Source organism: Micromys minutus (assembly GCF_963924665.1).
Source record: "Micromys minutus genome assembly, chromosome: 24".
In the NCBI taxonomy this organism is placed as follows: domain Eukaryota; kingdom Metazoa; phylum Chordata; class Mammalia; order Rodentia; family Muridae; genus Micromys; species Micromys minutus.
Genome location: NC_137959.1, coordinates 45,095,707 through 45,116,384, shown reverse-complemented (window position 1 = coordinate 45,116,384; position 20,678 = coordinate 45,095,707). Strand labels below are relative to the sequence as shown.

The following is a 20,678-nucleotide window of genomic DNA, read 5'->3' as shown; positions in this document are numbered from 1 at the left end:
CCTGTCACAAAACATCAAAGTCAGGCAGGGATGTCCCTGTGGTCAGCCCCACAGGCTGTGGCTGTCTACTCAGTTTTCTTTCGGGGAAGGCGGATCTGAAAGGGACATCTGGCCACGGGGCTTCATATCCTCAAGCAGTGGTCCTCTATACCCTTTGTGGGTGGGTACCTAGGGACAGGCTCGAAACAAAGGAGTCCTTGCCCGTGCCTATGAGGACTACCTCAGCAGCATGGATCACAGAGGGGTCGCTGGCCATTCAGGGGAACTGCTTCACGTTGTCTCTCACAGATTTATTCACAAGACTCATCCTTGAATGTCCCCGTTGGAAGGCATGGTGCCCTGTTTCACACTAACAACCATGCTAGGTAGCACATGAAAGACAACCTTTGCCTTGAGGATCCGGAAAGACCTGCTGTTAGCTGTGAGACACCCCCGTGAGTCCAGGCACCCATCCTATCTGGTTCCCACCCTCCAAGGCTAGACCAAATTCAGGTTACCTGGGTTCCTTCACAGCACTAGAGAACCCAGGTAGGTAAGTGTGTGACTCTCATATGGTATGTGTCAGAACACATGTGCTTGTGTATGATATATATATATGTGCATCTGAGTGTCTATGTTTGTGAGCTGTGTGCACATGAATACATGTGTGTGGGAAGGGGATCATGCATATGTGGTACATACACAGTGACAGGGGAAGGTAACCACTGAAAATGGACCATGATTTCTCAAACTAACCAGTGCTCACGTGAAACCCTTTGCAGACCTCTGGGTTCCTCCCCTCCAAGAGCTCAGGTTCTCCCATGTTCTGTTCATACAGGGCTGTTCTAACAAAATCTGCTCTCTACATGCTCAGAAGAACCTGCCAGGGTTGAGATACAGCATGCCTAGTCAGCACGTAAAGGCTCATTGCGTTTATTGCATGCCTGTGTCTTGAGCTGTCCCCAGGTAAGCCCACTGCTTAGTCAGGAAAGGGTGTGGTTTTTTTGAGTGGACAACAGGGACTCTGGGCCTTTCCAGTCTTCCCTGAGTTCTAAGAGCACTGGAGGAGGTTCTGGTCCTTAGGATGTCACAGAAGATACAGACTGAAGAACAGGGAAGCCAGAGAGGCCACCAGGGCCCCTGTCTGCAAGTGGATGCTGGGGGCCTGTGAGTAGCCATAGTGTGTTCTGCAGGAGCCGTCCAGCTGATCCTGGGCGATCGGTTCTTCCTCGGGGTCTTGCATGTTATTGCTTACCTAGAGGCAGACCCGAGTCAGGCAGCCTGGCCCATGGGTTGGGGAGGGACAGGAACCCAGATGGCCACTTTCCTCACCCGTTGCACTTCCAAGAAGACCCGCAGCAGGTTTTCAGCTAGCACGCCTCTGACCTCGGTCTCTGTCCAGTTCCTCCTGAGAAGCTCTGCTATCAGGTCTGGGTATTTAGAGACATCCTCCAGTCCCACAGGAAGCCTAGGCCAAGAGCAAGAGGACCAGGCTTTGCAGATGGGCCTGTCTCCAGGCTTGCAGCAGAAACGCCTGCATTGTACAGGGCATGCTTCCCTCCCCGTCCCTTCAGGACATATAAGTAGGCCCATACTCCATCACAGAAGATGTCACTCTTACTTGGTAACACCATCATAATCTCCTCCAAGGCCCACAGCCCCAGGGCCTGCCACCTTCTTGATGTGGTCCAGGTGGTCTGTAGGGAGTAGCAGGTGTGAGTCCTAAGCAAGGCCATCCCTTCCTTGGCCACTGTGTGGTCCTAACCCACTTACCCGCCACTTGGGACAAGGTGGCACTTTCTGAGCAGGACACAAATTCGCTGTAGAAGTTCACCATCACCAGACTGCTTGTGTTCTTCTGCTCAGAGGGGGTTTGGGGGTAAGAGAGAGGATCCCCCAGGAGGTAAGGGGGTCCCCCTCACTTCTCGATCCCTTACCACCAGCTGCAGCACATCATCAGGAACGTTCCGCCTGCTCGGACACAGGCTGTAGGCAGAGGAGTGGCTGAAGATGACCGGTGCCTTGGACAGCTGCAAAGCGACTTTCATGGTGGCCACAGACACGTGGGACAAGTCAATCATTACCCCCAGACGGTTCATCTCATTCAGCACACGCTGGGGGCAGGGGATAGAATTGGGTTCATTTCACAGACTTTCTGAATTTGAGGCAGGGGAAAGGCAACACTAGGTGTTAATTACACCTTTAGTGGCTGGAAGTTGTGGGGTACCCAGATTCAGCATTCTGAATGCTCAGGGGTTCCAGCAGATTCCACTCTGGAAACAAGATTTGTTAGGTTCATGCAGCTGAGGAGGAAACCAAAGTCCATTGAGGTGTGACATTCTGCCCCATCCTTTGGGGACTGTAATCCTTTTCCCTCACCTTCCCAAAGGGTGACAGTCCTTGACTCTCAGCCTTGTCATCTCCTTTGTCCACTAGCCAGTTGTCAGCCCTGTAGAAAGATACACATGTGTCTAGGTAGCCAGTTTCCGCCTACCGTCACCTGCCCAGATAATGGGGCCTGGTCTGGAGCTCAGGAGAGGCCAAGTTTCTGAGCATAACGGAGGTCGTTGTTGTCCTTTTCTGACTGTATCACAGGTTTCCACGGGGACTCCTTACCAGGGTGTGTTGCAGTTATGGGTGAGGGTCAGGTACCGCATGCCCAGACGGTAGAGCGTCCGCAGAACACCCAGGCTGCTGTCAATCAAGTGGCCGCCTTCCACACCAATCAGACTGGCCACTTTCCCATTCTGGAAAGCTAGTCGGATGTCTACAGGAAACAGAGCAGAGGGTTGGCACTAGACCTTCAGGCTTCAAAATCCCACCCGCTACTAAAAGCCAAGTCTGGCAGGAGGACATCAGGGCCTTGGTGGGACACTACCTGAACTACTGGTGACACACATGAAGGTCTCAGGATATAGTTGGCACATGCGGTGTATGACATCGATCTGTTCCAGTACTCTTTTCACGGCATCTTTGTTTTGGGTGTCACAAGGCATGTATGCGGACCAGAACTGGGGGTCAAGGGGAAGAGCTGACAGCCCAAACTACTGATATTTGAGCCTACCCCAGTGTACACATGGGTCTGCTCTTTTGCCCTCTGGAATCCCTGGGGTCCATGAGGCACGCTTCTCTAAGGCAGGCCGGACCTAACCAGTCCCACGGGGAATATAGGGGAGACCCCAGTACCAAGCAAATGGGAGACTAGAGGATGTACCTGGCCTCCCACAAAGCCAGCTTTCAGCTTGGGGATGTTGGTGTGTGTTTCGACTAGCGTGCTCAAGTTGGCCTTTGGTTGCCGTAGCTGGTTGTTGAACAAAGTCAGCAGTTGCCAAGGCAAGTCGTTGTGCCTGGGGGGAGAAAGAAGGGGTCCAAGGTAGTTTAGGAAGTTGCTTGGGCCTGCAGGCTTCTGAACCAGTCTCCAGTTCAGACTCCCACAGCTCAAGACTAACACGCAGGCCTCAGAGGTGGCCTACCTCTAACTTGAACCTGCACACAGGTGAAAATCCTAATTGCACCCCAGGCCAGGTGGCCATGAGGTGAGAACAACTAGGTATGCCTTTATATACTCCATGGGGGGGGAGCGGGGGCGGTGCGCAGGTCCCTGCTCTGCTGCAAAACCTTCGGAGGCAGGGAATCATTGCAGGTACCATATAGGAATGTGGCATTTTCAGTTCAGAGACTGTTTGCCCCTTGAAAGGAAAGCCTTGGCCTGTAGGGAGTAGCCTGGCTCCTACCCTTCTGAGGACTCAGACTCTCCTTTGTCTATACTCCTATGGCAAACCCAGGCTCACCTCTGGCCAGTTCATCTCTGACTCCAAAGGGCTTTCTTTGATCCTCTGAGTTCTGAGAAGTCCAGTGCTTTCTCAGAGGAAAGAGAGTGTCAGGAGCTAGCCCCTGAGCTGGTAGGAGGCCTTTTTGAAAAAAATCATCTCTGCCCTTTGCTGCTACAGAGCCTGACTTGGCTGGACTCCAGCAACGCTCCAGGAGCAGCCAGGGCAGGCTTATTCTAAGACTATAGGCTCAGGCCCAGAAGAACTCTTGTCGCAGGATCTGTGCCCTGCTAATTTGCATGCACAGGACCGCCCACAGTGAACCACCAGTCTCTCTTGGGTTTAACTGGAGCCTCAAGGGCTCTGTAAGGTGAGAGAGATAGTCTCCGCTCCCAAGGTCTGGCTTTGTCCCATTGTCCACTTTCCATCTCTCATCCCAGTTCTTTTTTGCTCCGCCTGGGTTTCCGCATCTGTGACATGGGTTATCTTCCCCAGAGTGCATTATTAAGGTAAATAAATTACTGTTAATGTAGTCATTTGGATCTGTCCACCAAGATGTATCATTAAGTGATTTTATATCAGTGCAGGATTCTACAAAAATAGGACAGCTATGTGTCACTAGGTGTGATGGTTTTTATATGCTTGACCCAGTAAGTGGCACTATTAGAAGGTGTGGCCCTGTTGGAGTGGGTGTGTCACTGTGGGGTGGGCTATAAAACCCTTATCCTAACTGCCTAGAAGTCAGTCTCACCTTCAGATGAAAATGTAGAACTCTTAGTTTCTCCTGCACCATGCCTGCCTGGATGCTGCCATGCTCCTACCTTGATGTTAACAGGCTGAACCTCTGAACCTGTAAGCCAGCCCCAGTTAAATGTTGTCTGTTCTAAGACTTGCCTTGGTCATGGTGTCTGTTCACAGCAGTGACACCCTCATTAAGACACTAGGCAGCATCATCGAGCCCCATGGAGGCACAGCCCCTTTCCCAATGTTCTTATGAAATACATCAGGTTTTTGGGGGGGGGTTGTTTTTTTATTTTTGTTTTGTTTTTGTTTCGTTGAGGGCAGCTTCTTTTGAGACAGGATCTTACTATGCAGCTCTGGATGGCCTAAAACTTTCCATTTACCCAGCCCAAACTGGCCTAAAATTTGCTGTGATCAGCCAGCCTCTGCCTTCCACATGCTGTCACTCTGCCCAGCCTGTTTGTTTGTGGTTTTTTTTTTTTTTTTTTTTTTTTTGGTTTTTTTTTTTTTTAGATTTATTCATTTAATTTTATGTGTGTTTTACTTTTTGCCTACACATATGTGTGTGTGTGTGTGTGTATGTATGTGTGTCACATGTGTGCCTTATGCCCACAGAAATAAGCATTGGATCCCCTGGAAATGAATTTATGGATGGCTATAAGCTACTATGTGAATATTAAGACTGAACCCCGAGTTGGGCGGTAGTGGGGCTCACCTTTGATCCCAGAACTCAGGAGGCAGAGGCAGGTGGATCCCTATGAGTTTGAGGCCAGCCTGGTCTAAGAGTGACAGCCAGGGCTACACAGAGAAACCTTGTCTTGAAAAAACAAAAAAGAGAAGAACCAGGCCTGGTCCTCTCCATGAGCAACAACTGTTCCCAAGCACTGAGCTACTCTCCAACTCCTGGTTTATGTTTGTGGGTTTTGTTGTTTTGTTTTTTTGAGACATGATCTCTGGCTGTCTTGAAATTCACTATGTAGACCAGGCTGGCTTCAAATTCACAGATATCCACCTGCCTCAGCTTCTCAAGTGCTGGGATAAAAGGCATATACCACTATGCCTGGAATTGCTTGTAATTTTTAAACAGGGCCTTTCTATTATCCTAGCTGGAATATGAGGTCATTATGAGATCCAGGCTGGCTTCAAGCCTTCAGTGACCCTTTAGCCTCAGCCTCCCAAGAGCTGAGGTTACAAGTGGAAGCAAGGACACCCAGCATCATGTGATGATTGATTCAGGTCTGTTCTAGGTCACCTGACACCGATCAGCAAGCCTTCACCCTCACCCCGTCCACTCCCAGTAATGGTGATTCCAAAGCCAGCCAGTCAGTCAAGGAAGCTCCTTTGGAAATGTGCCCCTCCCCGGGGCTGGTGTTCAATCCATTGCTCAGCCAAGGGATTCAAGCTTCAGCCACGGGCAATGTGAATGTCACTCCCAGAAGAAGATTAGGGAACAGGCTGAACTGATTGTCCCCCGTCTCTGGCCCCACCCTTGCACCTGGCACAGAGTTTTCATGAAACAGTTACTGGATGGATAAATGAATGGGTTTGGGCTGGCCACGGCAGACTTGCCAGTTCTCTGTGGCAGGGCTAGGCAGCTTTCAGGAAAAGGACTTTAATCCTTAGCCTGAGGACACTTACAGCCTTTCTAGGAAACTCATCCTCATCCTAGGTACTGGGAAGGGGTGGAACATAGGAAAGGGGCCCTAGATACCTCAGAAGCCCCCTGCCATACTTAGAGTTCACTCTCCTCATCTCCCTCCATGGGAAGACAAAATGGGATCCCTGTCTCCCGAAGAAGCAAAGCATCTCTGCAGGTCAAGCTGTGGTTCTAGAGTCTGAATGCCTCGGATCAAGGATGCTGGTGGAAGGTCCATCAGCGCTTTTATAATGGCCCAGTGGACACGTGGCAGCTAGCCATAGCATGGTGATGCTCTGGCTGCCAGGTGGTGAGGAGCTGGCAAGAGGTCCTCAAGTATCCTAGTGACGTCAGAGGGATCAGACATGAACACACTCCCACATGCTGCGTGGCCTTCATGAAGGAATGAGAGAGACACTGGTACATTTGGCATGGCGTTGGGGATGAGACAGAAGAGAGCCCGGAGGAGGACGGTCAACAGGACCTTCCTGGTGAAAAGCCACTCTTGCTTCAGCCTTTCAGCTGGGGTCCCTCCTCAGACATATGACTAGAGTGTTAGGAAACCACAGGATCCCCCAGACACCACCGAACTCTGAGCTTCATGATCCCTGAGATATGGGTACCAGGACACTACCTCCTTTCCTGTCCCCCTTACAGGCCCTCGTTTGCTGAAACTGTGTAGGTCCTAAGACACTCCACTGAGAAGCTGAGGCCAGAAAAAGACAAGAACTATGATTCGGTGGGGGGCAGGGAGGAGGGGACCCCAGCAGAGGAAACCCCTGGTCCTGCTGCCATCTCAGCAGGTGGTCACTCACCCATCGATGACTGGTGTGCTTCTCATGATAACCTCTGCCTGGTTCCGGAAGGTGTCGGAAGCACAGACGGCCAGCAGAGCGCAGAACCACCAGATGACCAACATTTCAAGGTCCCCAGTGATCTGTTTCCACAGCTGCCTCGGCACCTCTGTGCTGGCCTATGCACAGGAGAAAAATGTCTAAGGGCTGGATGCCCGTCAGGAGAAAGGAGAGAGGCCTTTGGTCCAGGTAATTAAGACTGAGTTCTGTTTACAACTTCCAGTGTTCAATGAGTAACTTCTCCATTCCCTTTCAGGATCGGTACCATAGATAACCCCGAGCTGGGCGTTGCTGTGTTGGCCAGATAAAGGGTGAGAAAGAAAGTGGGGTTCTAGACCCTGAGACAGACTCAGAAGGGTCTAGTACAAGGCAGTTTGCTTATCATCTGGCTTTCAGACACATCTGGCCCTGGAGGCTTGGTACCTTTATGAAGACCTGCCCTTTGGGGTTCAGTTCACTGTAAGTGCCTAAACTCTGACAGGTCAGGGTTTCCTCCTGGTGCCTACCCTCCTCCAAGCACCAAGGCCTCTCTTTTTGATCCTGAGAAGAAAGATCATAGTCAGCTACATTTCCTTGGCAGGTGTCTGAGCCCCTGAGCCTGACCTTCTCTCCCGCTGGCTGGGGAGACAGCCAGGTAGCAGAAGGCAGCAGACCTCACCATTGGAGAAGAGCCACATAAATGTCATCTTCCCAGCTCCCACTGTGCCAGAGGCCCCAAGAATCCTGAGTCCCAGGTAGAGCCACGCTCTTGATACCTCTGTGGTATCTCGGTCAGGTGACGCAGGTGACGAGACATATTCAGCCCTGTGGCCTGTTGTTGCAGACAAGAGGGCCACGGAGCCCCCCCCCCACACTCCACTCAGCTAGCTGCCACGTTCTCTGGGTCTGCAAAGCAATCTTCTGTGTCTGTGTTTTAAGGTTGTTGGGTGGGGGAGTTGAACAGGAAAGAATTTGTCACTTCAGGGTAGGATACTGTCTGAGATAGACTGTAGCCCAAGCTGGACTGGAACTTGTGGTTATCCTGCTGCCTTTGACTCCCAAGAGCTGAGCTTACAGGCATGGCCAACCACACCCTGCGGCTTTCCCTACAGCTTCCAACCCAGTATCCTTCCTCAAGCCCTACCGTTAGAAAGAACCATTATTTCTGTTAGTCCTTTGTTAGCCCTTTCTCTCCTTGTTTAGCAGCCTTATGTAATCCTGTGTCCCTCCCAGAATCCTTAGCATGTTCCACAACACCCCGTTAGGAGCAGCATACGCTGGATTCATTTGTTCCCTCTTCTTATATTTTCTTTTGCGGTCTTTATTTTGCTTGATTGCAATTTTGCAAATTTTTTTTTTTTTTTTGGGACAGGATTTCTCAGTGTAGTCTTGGAATTTATTTTGTAGACCAACTGGCCTTGAACTCAGGAAGCTGCCTGCCTCCGCCTCCTGAGTGCTTGGGATCAAAGGTGTGCACCACCACTGCCCAACTTGGCCTTGAACTCTTAGCCTCCTACCCCGACGACCTCTGTACCAGGATTGTGTGGGCATACCTCCACACCCCGCTTGGATTGCTAACTTTAAAAATGTCTCCTGTCATCTCCGTACTGGTTTAAAAGTCCGAAAGGAGCTGAGGATTGGTGCTCGGTGTCTCGGCGTTGGCTCAGAATGCACCAAGCCTGGGTTCGCTTACAGCTTCCGAGGAAGAAAACGCAAAAGTGAAATAGTGTGCCCGGGAGCTTCCAGTTTGAATCCTGCTTCCGCTACTCAGGGATTTTATGAGCTGCTCACACCTTCTCAGTCTCATCTTCTCTGAAACTGAGAAGTCCTTGTGTCACCTTTGGGGGGGGGAGGAACAGTCATCCTTTCTAACGCTGCAACCCTTTAAATACAGTTCCTCATGTTCTGGTGACTCCCAACCATAAAACTATTTTCATTGCTACTTCATAACTGTAATTTTGCTACTGTCGTGAACTGTGATGTACATGTCTCATACATGACACACCCCCCCAGTGAAAGGGTCATTTTACCCTCAGAGGGGTCATGACCCACAGGCTGAGGACCACTGAGTTAGAGGATTCAGAACTGAGCCTTTTGGAGAAGGTTTCATCAAACCAGACATTGACTTGCTCATCCATTATAACTTGTGTAATTCTGCACTTGGGAAGCTGAGGCAGGAGAATGATAACTTTGAGGCTAGCTTAGGCTGCAGAGTAAAAATCTTGTCTTTCAAAGCTGTGTCTGTTCTGAACTTCTGATTGATGTAGGTTCTCCCACTGGGTGGCGTTGTCACAATCTCTTGGTTTTGCAGTCTCCAGACACCGAAGCCTCCTCCCTCCCTCTCATCTGGCTGCGCCTCCTCAAGGAACCCTGGTTGCCAGCTTGGAGCCTACGGCTTCCACTTATCATCTGTGCTCTAACTGTTCCTGCTTTTTGGCTTAGCTTCATACTTGATTAGGACAAGTCCTCACAACATCCTCTGGTTGTGTGTGCAGGAGCCACATTTCTGAGCGCTTGCAAGCCTGCATTATGTGAATTCAGCTTTTGCACCAGGTCAACAGTTTGCTGGATGTGCAGTTCTGGGCTGTAAACCATTTTCCCATGAACTTGAAGGCTCCAAAGTCTGTCTCACATGAGCTGTTGATAGGAACATCGTCGGGTCAGCCGAAATATAAATAATAATAATAAAATCATAATATTTTATTATCCCAGGTCTTTGCAGGCGGGTTTTCTCTTCCGGGCAGTGTAGCCTCCTCCTTCTGACAGTTCTGGGATTTCTCCGTGAATGTCATATTTGACATTGAGTTTTTTATTTATTTATTTATTTTTTTAACAGCAGGATGTCATGCATCCTCTAACTTACTAGCTGACTGTGGCCTTGAACTTATGGTCTTGTGGACTCCTACTGCCTGGTGTGGGACACACCTGGTTTTATGTGGAAGGGAGAAGAGAGACTAGAGCATCGCGCGTGCTATGAAGACTCTGCCAGTTGAGGTGCATCGCTAGCTCCCCATTTTATGGACATTTTCATATACACATAACTGACACTTTGTTCCTGTTTGCCCTTCTGCCCACCCTAGCCTTCTTCGCTTATCTTGTGTGTGTGTCTATGTGTAGGTGGGTGTGTGCTTGTATGTGCAGATACCCATGTGTAGCAAGTGGACTACCCAAAAGGCTACTTTGTTTTTGGAATAGGTGGAGTTGGACCTAGGTTTGGGCACACTAAGCTAGAGAACACCCTTTGGTGTTGTTTCTCCGGAGCAGTATTCGGGAGACAAGATCTGTGTTTGTAACCGGGGGCTTACAGATTGGCTAGGTTGGCTGGCCCATGAGCTCCGGGGATCTGCCTGTCTCTGCTTCTCCCATACAGTTTTTTACATGACTGCCAGAGATCAAACTCGGGTATTCATGTCCCTGTGGCAAGTATTTTACCTCTGAACTATCTCCCCACACCCTGCTTTTCATTTTGAGGGGTTGCCTAGGCTGACCTTGAACTTTTAGTACTCCTACCTAGGCTCATACCCCTATGCCCGGCCTGGTTTCAGGTATGTATGTATGTGCATGTTTGTGTGTGTGAGTGCATGTGTGTGCACATGTGTATAGGTACACACACATTTGTGTATGTGTGTGTGCATGTGTATGTGTGTGAGTGTGTGTGTATATGTGTGTGAGTGTGTGTCTATGTGTGTGAGTATGTATGTATGTGTGTCTATCTCTGTGAGTGTGTGTGTATGTGTGTGAGTGTGTGTGTATGTGTGTGAGTGTGTGTGTATGTGTGTGTATGTGTGTGTGTATGTGTGTGAGTGTATGTGTGTGAGTGTGTATGTATGTGTGTGTGTATGTGGGTGAGTGTGTGTGTTTTCTTTTTCTATGTCCTTGGGTGACTTCTCTTTGTCTTCATGTTTTATTCCAGAAATTATAAATTCAACTTCCCAAGACTGGCTTCTTGTTTGTCCCTTGGCGCTCAGCTTTGCTTGGGAAAGACACATCCCTCTGTAACAACACTTTTCTTTTGTTCCCTTTGGTTCACTGAATGGACCCCAGCCTTTGTTTTCCTGTTTCTGGACTTTCCATGGCACTGACAGTGACCCATGACCAGCTATTCCTGTTGCTCCTCTGCTTGATGTTTAGGGTGGTTAAAGCAACAGTAAAGTGGACCAGACGGGGCCGTGTGGGACTGGAACTGGGCTGACATGCAATGAAAAGAGCTTGGCTCAGCAGCAGGGTTCTCCAAGTGGCTTTGGAAGATTTCGTCTCAGGGGTGTCTCTCAGTGGTTTCTTTCTGCCTTGACAGGTTATGGTTCTTTCTGACTCCTCCTGTGTCTGTCTCTCTGTCTGTCTCCTTCTCTGTGTCTCTCTGTCTCTCTGTCTCTCTGTCTCCTCATCCTGGGCATCTGCAGAATCCCACTGTCAACCATTGCCAACCCCAGCTGTCTGTGACACCTCTTCGGTGTTAGGGAGCCCCCTACAGTCCTTTTGCAAGGTTCCCCCTGACGTGCACTTGACACTGTGTGATGTTGACATGGTCCCACTGAGGGGCCAGCTAACAGCCTAGGTGCACAGGCAGCGGCGGACCAGAACACTGCTTCCTGCCTGCCTCGGCGATTGCTTCTCAATCCATACCCAACCCTGGCCTCAAGTATTGCTTCCAAACTAACAGTTGGCCTCGAACCATGTCTATGTATAGGATGCTATTATTCATTAGAAAAACATGCTTACTTGCCAAAAGCAGAAAGAACACAGTAAAAATAAACATACACTAACTAAGCCGTACTCTTCAGTTCCAACCAGAGTCAGAGAGGACACCATGGAGAGCCATCAGCAAACCATATCCCAACCCCCTAAAAATGTGCTACACTGAGCAGGGTGACTCAGTGGGCCTGATGATACCAAGTCCTGATACAGAAGACCCCGGAATGAATCACAAGTCAGAACTTATCACAGATACTTGCACCAAGATTCCTTGTGGTGCAGGACCTTAGGAAGCTGCCTCTTGTAACTTGAGAGTCAAGCGGCTAACTTGACCCTGGTCCTGCTACCAGGCAGCCATGGGGCTGTAGAGACAGCTGCATGGAGACCTCAGATCTATGATCTCATGACCTCCATAAACAGGGTCACCTGAACACATGGGTGAGGTGGCACCCACACAGTAAAAGCACAAACATACTCGGCATGCATGCTTGTAAATCTACATGTTACACATGTACTCCTTCTTAAACACCATCTTCAGTAGACGTGTACGAACATGTCCATATCTGAATGTTACTCTCTGTACAGAGGAATCCATGCAGACACAGACCTGTGCAGGTTCCACACAATCTCACAGATCTCACAGACAGAGACAAACAGTTCCAAATGTGTGTGGGGATGCTGGTGGAGAGATGGCTCAGTGGTTAAGAGCACTGACTGCTCTTCCAGAGGTCCTGAGTTCAAATCCCAGCAACCACATGGTAGTTTACAACCATCTGTAATGGGATCCGATGCCTCTTCTGGTGTGTCTGAAGGCAGCTAGCTACCCCATACTCATAAAAATAAACCTTTTTAAAAAAGAGTTCTAAATGTGTAGACATGCTTCTGAATACATGTGTGCAGTTTTTCATCTGTATTAATCAGACAGATACTCAGATGCCTAGACAACCATAGACAGCTGCACATGTGCATTCTCCGTGCCACACCTAGCGACTTAGGTACCACCCAGTTCTATGCCTCCTTTAACAATGCTGCCTTCAGCTTCATAGGACTACTTGTGCGTTCTCAAACCTAGGGCCCCCAAATAAATCTCCAGCGATGCTGGGTTGAAGAGATTGCTCAGTGCTAATAGTACTGACTGTTCTTCCAGAGGTCCTGAGTTCAAATCCCAGCAACCACATGGTAGTTTACAACCATCTGTAATAAAATCCTTTGGTGTGTCTGATGATAGCTACAGTGTACATCAATTAACCAATCAATCAACAAACAAACAAATTTTTAACAACAAAAAAATTTTGTTGTTAAATTTTTAACAACAAAACTTGCGAGGCTGCAAGTGGCATGGTAACCTGCACATCATCTATCCCGATGCTGTTCCCTGGGGGGATGTCACTGGGTCACAGGTTGCTCAGCGGACCAGCTGTCTCCTAGTTGTCTCCCAGGCTGACACCGACACAGAGATTCCCCAGACCACTGGACTTCCAGGACCAACAGCCAAGCCCTCACCCTGACCTCTGTCCCCAAAGCCTAGTTTCTCAGGGGCCATGCCGTATTAATGTCACAGGCCACCTGAAGAGTAGTTTTTCCCTCCGTCACCTCCCATCAATCCTCAGGTAGGTAACGTTTTCATATCTCCCCATCCTGCCTATGAGTCTCTTATAGCTCCTAGTTTTCTGCCCCGTTGGGTTATCTTTCTCATTTATCACCCCAGCTTTGCATGCCTGGCCCGGATGCGTTAACAAGGGTCCAGCTTTTAGCTCCCCCATACCAGACTGGGCATCCAGCGGTAACACTTTTGTTCTGCTGGGGCTAACGAGCGCCTCCATGTCTACCATCCAAATGTTCTCACGTCGAAGAGCCTCTCCCTTCAGGGTGATGGACGACGTTATCCTCCACATGTAGACACTGTGAGTTTCCCCTGCTCCCAGGGCGTCTTCCACCAGAAATGGGTAGAAAGTCCCTCTTTATCTCTTCACTCCCACCCACTGCTGCTTCCCAGCACCCCAACACTCACCACGAGCACACGCGGGTCAGGGGTGCGAATGTGGCTTCAGTCCTGCGCCTGAAACCCAGAGACACAGCCAGCCTGCTCCTGAGTCCTCCAGCTTCGAAAGGCCACCTCTTTAAAAGGGAAACTCCCTGGGGCTCTACAGTGTGCCAGGGACAGCAGACAGGGCTAATGGCTCACACATGTCAGCTGTTCCTTGTCTCGGAAAGGCACGCAAGCCCTCAGTAACTCAGAGCATCCGGTGGGGTCCGGGTCTCTGGGTCAAAAGTCTGGAGAATGATAAAGCTTTGGGGCCACAGCCAGTAACCTGAGCTCTTCACCTCAGAGGTCACGGTACAGGGGCACCGGGCTAACTGAGTTAGGAAGCCAGAAGAGAATCCTGAGCTGTGGTTTCAGCATGTACACACTCTTGGGTTCATTCTTCTGAGCTCAATGTCCTGAGGTGGCCTCGGGATTTGGAGCCATCTTCTGACCCCCTTACTACTCCCCTCGTCACTGAAGTAAAAATGACCTGTGCTTCCCAGTTGGGACAGCCAGTTCCCCAACCTAGGAATGAACCGGCACTGTTAGAGCCACCCCTGGGAGCTCCTGGATCCGTTGTTCAAATGAGGAGGGTTGATTTCTCTCCATCCTCACCATAAGGAGAAACAAAAGCAACTTCAGATTGGAATGTTCTCTGGCAGAACTGCAGGCCTTTCGAAACTGTGGGAGGGTCTGGTGCCTCTCTGTGAGCTGGAGGCAGGGCTTCTTGTGGCTTTAAGATGCTGTGGAAGCAGAGAGTGGGGTAAGACAGGAGGGAAGGCCAGGTCAGCCACCATGGAGGGGCATAATAGAAACACACAAAGGCCTCTGTCTCTGCTCTGGCCCACTCCCAGACCTGACTGGAGGTTGCTCCCTCTCAGAAGCTCAGTCATCCTGTGTATGGATGCCATACACATCAGACCCCAGGTTTCAGGACGGGAAAGACATGGTGGAAGAAGCTGAGAGCCTGGGGGCTCTTTCTTCCCATAGGTGAGGGAGTAGGGATACAGACGGACAGGGAAAACCCGTATCCGGTTCTCCCCCGGAGCCAATTAACTCTCCTTAGCCACCCAGTGTAGGTTGGCACACAAAGACCGACAGGTGACCATACTCTTGTGGGTCCATGGGTGGATCAGGACCAGGGAGAAAAGGCTAGGAAGAACCTGTGTCCTGGAGGAGCTGGGGGCTCAGGATTAGGGCCCAGCAAATGGATAGATATATCACACATTTGCACAGGCTCCTGGACGTCTCCTGTACATTTAGCAGTTGTCAGGTGAAATCTCCAAGAACCCTAGCTCTTCTGCCTTGGGGGGGTCAGTGTCCTTGCACAGTGGGGGTCTGGGAAGACACAGGATACAATGGGGATAATCAAGGATGAGGACACTTGGCCTGTTACTGCTGGGACCCTGGGAAAGCTCACTAATCCTGAAAGTCCCTGGAGAGAAAACATCTTAGCAAGTGGCTCAATCAGGAGCACCTCATAAATGGTTCCCCAGCAAACGATACCAGGACAAGTCCTGAGTTCCCATCTCCTCTGGGGATGAGGCTGTAGAAGGATTTCTTGAGTGGGGGTTCTGGGGGAAGGCCCACAAGGCCTGTTGGGAGGAAACAGCACTGCTGAAGGTCAGAAGTACTGGGAAGAACCCCATCAACACCCCAAAAAGCCCCGAGCTGCCCTAAACCCTTCTTTACCTTGAGAGTGTTGCTTTTATCTTTGATATGCTTTTATTTTTAAATTTATTTATTTAGTTTATGTATATGGGTACATTGTCGCTGTGGGTTGGTTCGTGTAGTTGCTGGGAATTGAACTCAGGACCTCTGGAAGAGTAGCTAGTGGTCTTAACCGCTGAGCCATCTCTCCAGACCTTTCTTTGATGTGTTTTATGGGCAAGCCGGACGCACAGATATTATAAAGCCTGAGGTGACACCTAGGCACAAGTGTGGTCTCCTTGTCTGTCTTCAGCACCACACACAGGGCAGCCTCCTACTGTGGACCAGCCGGCCTGAAGCCTCTAAGATACACAATGCCTCTGTCTCTAGAGGTCTGTGTTCAGGGTAAGAGGGCATGCTAACAGCAACGTTAGCAACTGCCATATGCAGAGGAAGCCTAGCGGTGTGTGGTGTGTGAGGCAGAACTCCCCACACCCCCATGTGCTTGGAAACCCCTCAAAGAAAGAGAGCTAGGCTCTGCCCTTGAGCCCTCCCTTCTTCCTTCTGACCAACTAGGATCCATGTCTTTAGGCTCAGTTTTCTTGCTTTTTCGCAGGTCAATTCCTGGGAGTCCCTGCGTGAAACTTGCTCCCTGTTCCTTTTCCACCCCACTGTAATGGGTTGCATATGCTTGGCCTAGGGAGTAGCACTATTAACAGGTGTGGCCTGGTTAGAGGAGGTGTGCCACTGTGGGTGTAGCCTTAAGACCCTCCTCCTAGCTGCCAGGAAGTCATTCTTCCACTAGCAGTCTTCAAATGAAGATGTAGAACTCTCAGCTCCTCCTGCACCAGGCCTGCCTAGATGTTGCCATGTTCCTGCCTTGATGATACTGGACTGAACCTCTGAACCTGTAAACCAGCCCCAGTTAAATGTTGTCCTTTATAAGACTTGCCTTGGTCATGATGACTGTTCACAGCAGTAAAACCCTAATACACTTACCCTATCATGGCTCTTGTGTGTAATAGTAGACAGATGTCCCTAACCCTAGCTAAGCAGAGGCCCCCTCCAGACCAAACCCTTCACCCTAGTAGGGAGGACAATGGCCAGCGATTACCCTTGGATCTCAGGATTTTTGCCTTCTGAACACAGGTCTTGCCATCACTTCTTGGAGACAGCTCAGCCCTTTGGTTCCTCTGCTTTGTGTGATAGGCTTCCTTGGTAAAGCCATCACTGTCCTGCAAGGTCTCCTAGCTGCCCTTGGGCACCACTTTCATTTCAAGCCTCAGGTGGTACCACCCTCAGGAGTGGTGCTTCAGGCTCGTAAGTGGTTCCTTTGTCAGCAGCTCAGTATCTGGTCCTTCTTGCAGGAGCTCACACCCACAATCTACATAATATGTGCATAGGGTCAGAACTATGTGGTATTCCCTGGAGAACTCCTGCACCAGCTCTGAGAGAGACTGCCTTTCCTCTCACAGAAGCAGACTCTCGGATTTAGCCTGGTGTCTCTATAACGCTCTCCAGATAGCTCCACCATATCCTTTCCTGAGACTTCGTCCCTTATTTGCTGCTGCCCCTCACAGATGGGATAGACCTCCCTGGCTGCCTGGACGACTTTGACCTTAGTTCTATATTAGAGCTCATCTCTGCTCCTGTGACTTCCCCATACTCCAGATTTCCCCAGAGCCTAGACCCTGCACCCAGGCCCAGCTGCTTCTTGAGCATGGCTGAAGAGTCAGAGCATTCCCAACTCAGTACACTTCCCCATCTTGTCTCAACTTTCCCTCTTCCTGAAAGCTCCAGCTTCTCCAAGATCTCTCCTTATCGTGAGATGGTTGTTTTGTTTTAAGACGGAGTTTCTCTGTATAGCCCTGGAACTCATTCTGTAGACCAGGCTGGCCCTGAACTCACAGAGATCTGCCTGCCTCTGCCTCCTGAATGCTGGAACTAAAGGCGTGCACCACCGTGAAATAGTTAATGCTATATCAGAATGACTGGCCCTCAGGATTCCAGGCAGTAGGTCACTTATTCTTAGAGTGTCTGAAGATGTTTCTAGATGAAACTTGCAATCACTCATCTAGCCTCATGAAGCTAGGTAGGTGGGTCTCATGGACACCATTAGGCCCTGAAGGGAACATGGGGTTCCCAAGTATAAGCATGCTCCTCCACCTACTGCCAGGGTGGGACTGTGTTTCACCTGACTTTAGCATCAGCTGGAGCTTGTACCCCAACATCCCTGAACACCCTGTGTGATGGTTTGTTTATACTCGGCCCTAGAAGTGGCACTATTGTGAGGTGTAGCCCTGTTGGAGTGGGTGTGGCCCTGTTGGAGGAGGTGTTGCCCTGTTGGAGTGGGTGTGTCCCTGTGTGTGTGTGGGGGGGGGGGCTTTAAGACTCTAGTCCTAGTGGCCTGAAAGCCAGTATTCTTCTAGCAGCCTTCAGATGAAGATGCAGAACTCTCAGCTCCTCCTGCACCATGCCTTCCTGGATGCTGCCATGCTCCCGCCTTGATGATAATGGACTGAACCTCTGAACCTGTAAGCCAGCCCCGATTTAATGTTGTCCTTTCTAAGACTTGCCTTGGTCATGGTGTTTGTTCATAGCAGTAAAACCCTAAGACCCCTGGCTTGCTGGTTGTGGAATCAAGCCCTAGTAACAGATTGCTACATACTGCTCACACCTCTGATGGTTCTCCTCCAGGACCCTGTCTCATAAGCCCATCCTTCAGTAAACCCTGCCAGAGGAGCCTGCTGTGATCTCTCATCCCCTGAATGGCCCACGGATACCTCTCTGTGCTCTCAATATGGTCATACAACATCTTTTTGAGACAGAGTTTCTCTGTGTAGCCCTGGCTGTCCTGGAACTCACTCTGTAGACCAAGCTGGCCTCAAACCACCTGCCTCTGCCTCCCAAATACTGGGATTGAAGGTGTACAACACCACTTGCCTGGCTGGTATGACATCTTTTAGCCTGACTCTAGGACCTGTCAGAACACTCAGAGGTCCCATCCCCACAGAGAATACCCATAGGCACCTTCCATGACATATGACCCCAGCTCTGACCTCAGCCCCTCTCTGCTCCATCCTTGTGACTCTCCAGGTGTGCTTGAGGCCACAGGGCATTTGTATCCACCTGAATGCTCTGTTCAGAAGCCACTCCAGGCCTCCCTTGGCCAGCCCGTCTCTTTCCATGCTGCCTAGGCCTCTCCTGAATCCGGCAGTGGATTGCTCAGGTCTGGCTTGCTGCTTTCCCCGTCCCCCTAGGGAGCAGACGGTGACCTCCGTGACCTCGGAGGTCTGATTTCATTCTGGTGTGTTCCAGCTGAGAGTGAATGATGACTGACGGTAGACTCAATCTTTCCAAAGCCTTCTTAGCCACCCTGACTCCACGGCTGCGTCCACACTTGACCTCCAGCTTTGCCGGGGGTCCAGAGCCATGGCCAGGGTTCCAGTTGGTTTTGAAGGGAGAAGAGTGATTTGACTCCAGGATGGCCTATCTGCTATTCCTCGTGGCCATTTCTGACCAGACTTTCAGCTTCTTCTTTAAAAAATATTTTTCATGTATGTATGCTTTTTATCATGTATGAGTGGTCTACCTGAATGTTCACCTGCATGCCAGAAGAGGGCATCAGACGAACCCTTTCTATACGATCGTGAGCCACCATGTGGTTGCTGGGAATTGAACTCAGGACCTCTGAACGAACACCCAGTGCCCTTAACCAGCTGAACCACCTCTCCAGTTCCACTTTGAGTTTCTAGACCAAGTTCAAGTGAGGACACTCAGTGCTTCCCTCTGCTATGAAGTGGGACATCTAAACACATATGTACAGCATCTGTGTCAGAACTTGCCCTGGGTAAGTCCTGTTGGTTATTCTGAGACAGATTGTTAAGGGACCATCTTGGTGAAGGTGTCCCTGAGCTTTCTCCCTGGGTGGGGCGGGTCCAGCCTAGCTGCTGACCTCCCTGTGCTTTATCAGCAAATCTCCTGATGAATCTTGGTCATGACCTCAGAAGCCTCCCACATTCCATGCCAGAAAACAAAGACAGGGTCAGGACAGAGAGCAGAAGGGGGGGGGGCAAGAGGGGAAGTAGGGGCTCCTGTGTGAACTGTTAGATCCCAGACTGTGAAGTGGGGAGGAGAGAACTCGAGGTTGAAAACAACACAGCACCCTGTGGGTCCTTAGGTTTTAGCATCCTGTCTGAGAGCTAGGAGGCTGGTTGTGATGGTTTGAATTTGCTTGGTCCAGGGAGTGGCACTATTAGGAGGTGTGGCCTTGTCGATTAAGTGTGTCATTGTGTGGTGGGGCTTTGAGAGCCTCCTCCTAGCTGCCCAAAGTCTGTTCCTGGCTTCCTTTAGATGAAGATGTAGAACTCTCAGCTCCTCCAGCTCAGCGCTTGCCATGTTCCTGCCTTGATGGACTGAACCTCTGAACCAATAAACCAACCCCAATTAAAGGTTGTCCTTATAAGAGTGGTTTTGGTCAGGCTGGAGAGATGGCTCAGTGGTTAAGAGCACTGACTGCTCTTCTAGAGGTCCTGAGTTCAAATCCCAGTAACCACATGGTGGCTCACCAAATGAGATCTGATGCTCTCTTCTGGTGTGTCTGAAGCCAGCTACGGTGTGTGTGTGTGTGTGTGTGTGTGTGTGTGTGTGTGTGTGTGTGTGTGTATAATAGTTGCTTTGGTCGTGTTGTCTGTTCACAGCAATGGAATCCTAACTGAGACACTGGTGAACACTGAGGAGTAACGCTAGGTGCTCAAGATAGTCTCATGAAAATGCCCAGCAAAGCTGCCTGTTCTCAGCCTTGAACTCCAGACAAGGAGACAGGCCCAGCCACACAGCTGGTGTTCAGTTGCCTGTCAGCACAGACAGCTGGCTAACAGGCAGCCTAAGTTGCTGCCTCCTGCTGGCGGTGTCTCTACTGGCTTTCCTTGATGCTGATCGGGGTCTTGGGGGATAAATGACAAGCCAGTCATTCAGGAAAGTTGTTCCCAATTGCTCATGGTGGGCTCCGTTTACAGACTCTGAGGACTTGGCAGGATGGCCAAGTGCTTGGCGCCATTCATGGCCCCAACTCATAACTCACATCCTTTCTCCCTGGGAGCAAGTCCTGCTGTTATCCATCCTGCCTAACTCTGTAAACCAAGGAGCGAAAGCACAGAACCACAGCAGAGCCATGAGTCATACTCTGGCACAGCGTCAGAAGGGCTCTAGACTCTCGCATGGACCACTGTGGCTGCTCTGGTATGAAAAGCCCCAACTCCTTCCACTGGCTCTCCGCTCCATCTCATACCAAACTGTAAACCTGCCTCTTAGAAGGACCGCCATTACTGCTTCTGCTTCCTGTGGGAACT

The 20,678-nt window shown here is 50.2% G+C and overlaps 1 protein-coding gene across 1 annotated transcript; it reads right to left on the bottom strand.

The window, feature by feature from the left end:
- Positions 1-550: 550 nt before the first annotated feature.
- Positions 551-13,787, bottom strand: DPEP1 (dipeptidase 1). The gene is made up of 11 exons (XM_080937489.1): positions 13,663-13,787; positions 6,942-7,099; positions 3,194-3,326; positions 2,858-2,990; positions 2,596-2,746; positions 2,359-2,428; positions 1,917-2,093; positions 1,753-1,837; positions 1,601-1,676; positions 1,312-1,447; positions 551-1,234 (listed from the first exon to the last, which is right to left on the bottom strand). The coding sequence occupies exons 2-11, from the start codon at positions 7,043-7,045 to the stop codon at positions 1,067-1,069; spliced, it is 1,233 nt and encodes a 410-aa protein (XP_080793615.1). The 5' UTR covers positions 7,046-7,099; positions 13,663-13,787; the 3' UTR covers positions 551-1,066.
- Between the last annotated feature and the right edge of the window lie 6,891 nt (positions 13,788-20,678).

Coding starts and splice junctions, on each gene's coding strand:
- DPEP1 (XM_080937489.1), bottom strand. CDS start 7,045: ATGTTGGTCATCTGGTGGTTCTGCGCTCTGCTGGCCGTCTGTGCTTCC. Junction 3,327..6,941: donor AGCACACCAGTCATCGATGG/GTGAGTGACCAC, acceptor TTCTCCCCCCAG/GCACAACGACTTGCCTTGGC. Junction 2,429..2,595: donor CATAACTGCAACACACCCTG/GTAAGGAGTCCC, acceptor ATCTTTCTACAG/GGCTGACAACTGGCTAGTGG.